This window comes from Lycorma delicatula, chromosome 2 (genome assembly GCF_047948215.1).
Source record: "Lycorma delicatula isolate Av1 chromosome 2, ASM4794821v1, whole genome shotgun sequence".
Taxonomy (NCBI): domain Eukaryota; kingdom Metazoa; phylum Arthropoda; class Insecta; order Hemiptera; family Fulgoridae; genus Lycorma; species Lycorma delicatula.
The window spans coordinates 152,605,714-152,613,336 of NC_134456.1; the positions used below are offsets into that span (position 1 = coordinate 152,605,714).

The following is a 7,623-nucleotide window of genomic DNA, read 5'->3' on the forward strand; positions in this document are numbered from 1 at the left end:
TCTCAAATTTATACGAAAATTTGCAAGGTAATGAACATTACAAAAGAATTTTTACAAATTAATGTTACACTATTCTTGTAAGTACAATGACGTCCCGCATTTATAAAGTAAAAAATAAAGAAGTATTGTTAAGATTCATCACAACTTAACCCAGTTCTCTGGACATGAATACTCGCTAATTAGTATAGAGATCAACCAACAACATTACGGATAATGAATTAATTTATGATAAGAAAATTTATGTTTAAGAATTTATACATTTAGATAACGCAATAGAGTAATACAGACAAATGTGAAACCTAAAGTTTAAGAATGTAACAAAATTAACCTTAGAAAAGGATACTCATTACAACTCTTTCCCACGTTTCAACCATATATAATTCCGTTACCATTAAATATCGAAAATACCAGTAGTTTATAAACTTCCAAACCATACTCAACGTTTTAAACATCTTGAAATAAATATAAGTAAATAATAAATAATTTAACTCTCAAACCAGAGCTCCGAAACGGCAGCAATCAGTAAACGCCAAAGCTAAAATAACCGGACGAAATAAATAAAAAACCACTAAATCATCGACGTTTGAAATTTCGATTTTTACGAAAGTATTGATAGTATAATCGATATATATCTTCAATGAAAGTTTTAAGCTTATGTCGATATTGTGGTCAGAGTAGTTCTCAAACAGTGATTATCGGCGTGCCATAATGTTGTGGTTAAGTTCGTGTGTTTTATTACAATTTTTTATTTTATGTTAGTATTATAGCTTTATGAAATAATTCAAACTAAGTGCATCAATTTTGTGAGGGTGGCGTTGTTTTTAAGAAATTAATTTAATATTATTTTAAAAATATCATTTGTATGCTAAGATGATCGCGGATTTTGGCGGGAACTCAATGAAAGATGTACAATCGACAGCAGTTGCGTAGAGAATGTTGATGTTAAAATGTTATTTTTAAGTTAAAGAAATGTTCGTGAAGGATATTGTTCGTGAATTTTATGATGTACTTTTAGGTCAACATGTTTTGTTATTAGTTAATTATGATATTGATGCTATCTGCTCTTGCAAAATACTTCAGTGGTTATTCCAGTCAGAAGACGTTATGTATACACTTGTACCAGTGTTAGGTGTTACAGATCTAATTACTGCATTCCATGATCATTTGCAGGATATGAAATATGTTATTCTTGTTAATTGTGGTGGAACAGTTGATTTAGTCGATCTAATTGAACCAGAAGAAGATGTGGTCATTTTTGTTATTGATAGTCATCGTCCAACTGATCTTTGTAATATATATAGTTTATCACAAATTCGGCTTGTAGCTTTACCTGGAGATGATGAACAAATTCCAGCATTTGGGGATGTTTTTGAAGGTTCTGAAGATGAGGGCGAAGAGAATGAAGGTGAAGAAGGTAATGAATCAGAAAATGCAGATTCCGGTAATTCTGATGAAGAATATGAAGGAAGGCAGGCCAAAAGATTGAGATTAGCAGAAGAAACTATAATAAAACGAAGGAATAAAAGACAGTGGGAAGAAAAAAGGAATAGAATAATATTTGAATATTCACAGTTCACATATTTGGGAAGATGTAGTTCTGTTATTATATTTGAACTTTTGTGGAAAGTATCAAAAGGAAATCTTGATGTTTTATGGTGGGCAATAGTGGGTTTGACATCATATCTTATTCTTGGTGATTCTGCTCATGATATGTATTTAGAAGAATTACAAAATTTGAGAAAATATGTTGATGAATTATCTAATAAAAAAAGGTCTAGCATATTGAATGGTGAACTTATAACGAGTCAGGATGAAGCCAGTAATTCAAGAAGTGGTTCATTTTTATCTATAACACCAGAAAATGATATGAATCTAGCTGTTTACAGGCACTGGACGGTAGAAGCCAGTTTAAGACATTCAATGTTTACAGCAGTGCATTTAAAATTATGGACTAAAAGAGGAGAACAGCGGTTGCAACAGTTACTTGCTGAAATGGGGCTTCCTTTAGTACAGAGTAGGCAGTTATTCAGCTCAATGGACATTAAATTGCGGCATGAATTCCCAGATATGATGATTAAAGCTGCTGAATCATATTCACTTAACAATTTTGTTTTCTCATCGTTTGTACTTCAATATGGTTTTAGAGGTAAGTTTTACGCATCTGATTATGTCTATGCCCTTATTGCATTAATGAACTCATCTTATGGAGAAAGATCTAGGGTTGATTGTTTTTTAGAAGCTTTAGATTGTTTATCAAGACAGAAGAAAGAACTACTTGAAGGTGGAATTGAAGCAGCAAAAACTATGTTAGTATCCCTATTTAGACAGGTAAAAATTTTTATGGATATGAAACAAATATTTTCTGCTGGTAGTTTTTTATATTTTGTTATTCAAGGTGGCACAGTTGAAGCCCAATATTTTGCTAATCCACAGTGCTTAATGATGCTTGCAAGGTTTATGTTAAGGGCATATACACAAGTTGGTTCTAGAAGGAAGTCAAATAAATTACCTTTAATTGGATCTGCTCCTTATGAACCCAGCAAACAAACATGCTTAGTTGTTGGTGTTCCACCAGTTACAGAATTTACAAATAGAAATTTTTTTGGCAAAGCTTTTGAACAAGCTGCAAAACAAATAAATTGTAGTATTGAAATGGATTACTTTGATACTAATATTATTAGAATGAAAGTTGAAGATAGATCCAAGTTCTTTGATTCACTAACAGCTTTATTAGGATAATACATTGTATTCATTTTGATGATTTTCTCTGATCTACTGTAATGATGTGTGATTTTAATTCAGTTATTATATACAGCCTAACTGAAACTTATTGGTAATGTCCAAGTGTACTTTGGCTAAATTTTTTTAGTTTTAGACTATGAAATTTTGATTTTCTTAAATTTTTAGTTAGTGGCTAAATGTATGAAAACATATTTCTTTTAATTGTTTCAATAAGTAGTTAAAAAAACGAAAATTTGCTACATATTTGAAAATTGATTGCGATTCAATTTATTTTCTGTGTTGAAATATTGTCTTTGTATTATTTTTTATATTTAATTAATTGTTGTATTTGTTTGGACTTTCCCCATTTATTTGACATCACTTAGATTTTTAAATAATTTTTTTAATAATAATGAGTTTATTATCTAGTATATTTTTTTTAGCTTCTTTTAATCATAATGATATTGGACTAAAGAAAATAACAACTTCATTAGATGGTTGTTGTAAGTACTGAGGTGAATGGCCATAATTAATGAAGTTTCTGAATGGGTTACAGGCTTAACAGTTGTGGCAAAGATGGTTGTATAATTTTCTAGGTAATTTTTTTTATTCTCCTTCCTTTCAGCAAAAAGAAACAGAAAATTATAATGTTCTGGTTTCATTTACAATATTTTTTTCCTAATTATTACTTAAGTTGTACAATGTTAAAGCATAGTTTACTTCTGAATCGATTTATTTATTCTATATCTTATCAAATGGTAAAATCAAAAAATTAATCGATATCTTTAATAAGATATATATATTTATTGTGATTTTATGTTGTTAAAAATTCTGTATGTGTACGTAAACAAGTTTTTTTTTAAAGAAGCTGGTTGTTTGTTTATCTCTATGTACTTACAACGCTTGTATTTGTAAAAAAATTCACTCAAATTCAATCAAAGTCTTATTTTGCATTTTTCAGCCATAAACATCAAGAACATAAAAAGTGTAACTAAACAACCGACATTCTTTTTCCTGTGATGTAGGAATTTAAACAGGTATTCTTATCAGTTTTAATCATTTGTCTAGGGAGATAATAAAAAGGTTTTGACAATGATATTCAGTTCATTCTATATTAGTTCAGTGAAATCATTACACTCATTTTTATAGATTTTATGGAATTTTTTGCTCAATTCTTTCTTGATGGAGTAAGAAACCATATAAAATTATTTTAATCCTCAACACTTTTCATAGTTTCGTTCTGACGATTTCTTTTTTGAAAGCAGTGTACGTAAAAACCAAAAAACTTGAAAAACTGAATCCTTGCTGATGAATTTATGGGGACAGGTTGTATGTAACACTATGGTAATAAAATGTACCTTTTCCGAATTTCTACTGGTGCTTAATACCCATAATTTAACTTTTTTGGCACTTTTTTTTGATACTTGTTTCATTTGTAATGCAAAGATTTTATAAAATTTTAGTATATATTTTATTTTAATACTGTAAAATCTTCAGCTTCACTAAAAAAAAGAAATCTTAAACTCCTTATTGTGGAGTATGCATCATGTGGTCCAATAAATTTCTGGAAAAAATCTTAAGCATGAATGTTAAATAATGATAATTAGTGTGTATAGAATTAAGATAACACAATTTTTTCCGGGAAAAATCTTTATATTCCTCAACAAGATCTACTTTCAAAACTACGTATTTAGTTCAACAATGCTCAAGTTTTTTAATACCATCCTTAGAGAATGATTATCCATGTCTGTTTTGCGTAAATCTCAGTAAGCCACTTCTTCATATTTGGAAATAATTAGTAATCTGAAAGTGTTAAGTTTGGTAAGTATGGGAGATCCAGAAGAATTTTTTAGTGTTAATTCAAACAATTTTGCTGCTTCAATTACATGAGAATGAACTGGTGCATGTCTTGGTGAATGAGGACCTTCTTTTTCATTAATTGTGGTAGTTTTTATTTCTTTATTTAGACAATCCAGCAAAGATGTAAAATATTTCTAGGGTTTTTTTTACCCTTCTACTGGAAGTCAGTAAAGATTATGCTATGAACATTTCAAAAGTTAGTGTCCATCACTGTATTGCTGATGGGACAGTTTTTACCTTCTTTGGAGCTGGTTTCCTGATTGTAACCCATTGTTTTGTCTTCCTTGGTTTCAGGTTGGTAATGTTATCCAAGTTTCATTGATTGTTACAAAACTAAATATTACCTATTTATTTTCAATTGCAACATGAATAAAAAAAAATATATGATACAGTGCATTATATAAAATATAAAGTTCGTAGTTTCTTAATTTAACACGCCCTGATGTTTAATCAATTTACTGTGTCAATAAATGTAGCATCCTGTTTTTGATAAAGATAATACTAGGTAGCTGCATATGAAGTTATACTACCTACAGAGCAAAAGCTTGACTCACAACGGTTTTTTTTATCTAGTCATGTTCATATAAATATGACTATTCTATATAATTCAGAACCTCTTCAAAATCCGTTACCAAATTATTCTGAGTTCTGTTCTTAGAAGTAGCTTTGGCAACACCCCTATATGATCATTAAAATGTGTCATAATGGTAGCTCTAGAAACATTGTGTTTGTACAAAATTGATTTATTAAAAATGTAATCAATACAGGATAGCCTATCCTTCTCAGTAACTCTAGTATCAGCATTAAGTAAGGGACTGTACTCATTCATTCTAAGTATTGTTCACTGTTATTATCTATTCTTTCATTAATGCTTATGTTAATATCTCCTACTAAAATAGTACTGCATATTGGAATCGTAGGAAGAAGATTCGTAAGCCTTTCAAAATCAAAGTCTTATTTTGCTTTTTTCAACCACAAACATCAAGAATGTAAAAGGTATAATAAACGACCAACATTCTAAAAGATTAACATCACAGTCTACTTTCACACAGGTAAGACCCTTCACAATAGATACAAATACAGTAATCCCTGTAGCTCTAGAAAAATCTCTACTCACACAAAAAGAAGTACATTCATCTTCCATCTATTCTACATAAAAAAGTCTCATCAACTGACATTGGTCATATCTCAGATAGAACATTAATATCTTGTTTTATTTTCCAGCAACTTATTAATGACAAAAAAGTATTTAAATTTTTAATATTTTGGTGAATGATCATTAGGTTATTCTGACTCATTAAGAAAATATTGTTTACATTTTTAACACTCTCACACTGTATTATTACTATCCTCCATTATCATAGAGAAAATACATCCCTGGCCGATAAAAATGACTTGCCTTAATGCATATCAGCACAAACACTCTTTTCACACTCGCTCGAAAATACATCAATCATGTACCCACTGTCAGTCAAGTATAGGCAAAATAACTCTCTCACACTCGAATTCATACAATCACATATACATTCACAAAACCAAAAAAAAAATCATCAATCTACCTTTCCAGAGAAAGACACTTCTATGAAGCCCCTAAATAAATTGTAGGTTATCATTTCGTTGTTAATTACTGGTTGCATACATTATAATACACAGTAAAAATATTTAACTTAAAATATAGTAGAAATATTTTTCTAAATTCAGTAAGTAATACAGTAGTAGACTGTTTCTACGCAATATACAAGCAGAAATGGAATTAAGAACAAAAAATAATTGTAGTAATAATAGTTCTTTTCAAATATAAATTTTCCTGTTGCGAAACAAACATACTTTATGTACCACTTTGTTGCATAGTTTTGGCCACCTTGAAGATCTTCCAGTTTTCAGGAGAATAAATTCATTAATGTAAACAAGGTTATCTTGATTTTCTCATCTTTCCCATCCAATAACTGAAAGTTTTGTAATTTTCCTATATTTTTATTTTTTTTTTTTTTTGTACAGGAACTCATCTTTAGTGAGAGAACTATTAAATTTGGCTTTAATTGGAGGTAACCTGCAAGTGTCAACATTTTTGAAAAAATTCTGTGATAATTGACAATCATTTCTTCATTTTACTGAAACCCAATTACAGATGATGTTCTATTTAAAATATTAAATTATTCTCAGTTTTCTCAAAGGGGGATTTTGATTATATTAAATGGGAATTATATTATATTAAATGGGAAAACATTATCATGTTTTCCCATTTTTGAATTTATGGAAGTCATCATTTCTTAAATATTATAAATAAATTTAATATATCCTTTGTTCTTGTTTCAATTTTATAATTTCCTTTTCAATGTTATCAGATTTGCTTAAAATCAAATCCAGTTTATCATTAACTGATGAACTCTCTTAATTTGCTACTCCCTTTCCTCTTCTCTTAACCAGACCTTGTTCTTGATGCCATTTAAAATTTCAAAATTATTAATTCATTTAACAATTTTACTAAATAAAAAATTAATTTTCAATAAATACTGTTATTGTAAAAAAACAGAATTATAACCATTTCTTATATGTTTCCCCCTCATAAATAACTTACAGAATAAGAACCATTTAAATATCAAAAGATAACAGCTCCACAGAGACACATCCACTCGCTTAGACATCTGACTAATTGAATAGAAAATGAAAACTGTGAAAAAAATGTACCAGATTTATTTTAAACAGCTCCAAACCTTGCTTAGAAATGTTTACTCGTTCACGGTTTTGGTTGTGAGCAATGTAACATCCATCTTGTGGACAGTTTTCACATTTGTAAATGTTCATCTAAAATACTATGCATCTGTTCATTTGAGGTTCTTATCATTTTAGTGATCTCAAGCGCTTTCAATATTCTAACCTCCTTCACTATATTGTGGATCTTTTTCCAATATTCTCTGCTGTTGTAACCTGTATAGGCCATTTGGAACAGTCAACATTGTGTTCTTATGACTACTCAAAATATAACCAAATCACTTGTTAACTCTTCTAATTGAAGAGTTGATTCACTATAATATTTACCCG

General features: G+C 29.3%; 1 protein-coding gene across 1 annotated transcript; it reads left to right on the top strand.

Annotated features, from left to right (window-relative positions):
• Positions 1-674: 674 nt before the first annotated feature.
• Cdc45 (cell division cycle protein 45) lies at positions 675-6,745 on the top strand. The gene is made up of 2 exons (XM_075356493.1): positions 675-2,146; positions 6,580-6,745. The coding sequence occupies exons 1-2, from the start codon at positions 970-972 to the stop codon at positions 6,591-6,593; spliced, it is 1,191 nt and encodes a 396-aa protein (XP_075212608.1). The 5' UTR covers positions 675-969; the 3' UTR covers positions 6,594-6,745.
• The last annotated feature ends 878 nt before the right edge of the window (positions 6,746-7,623 follow it).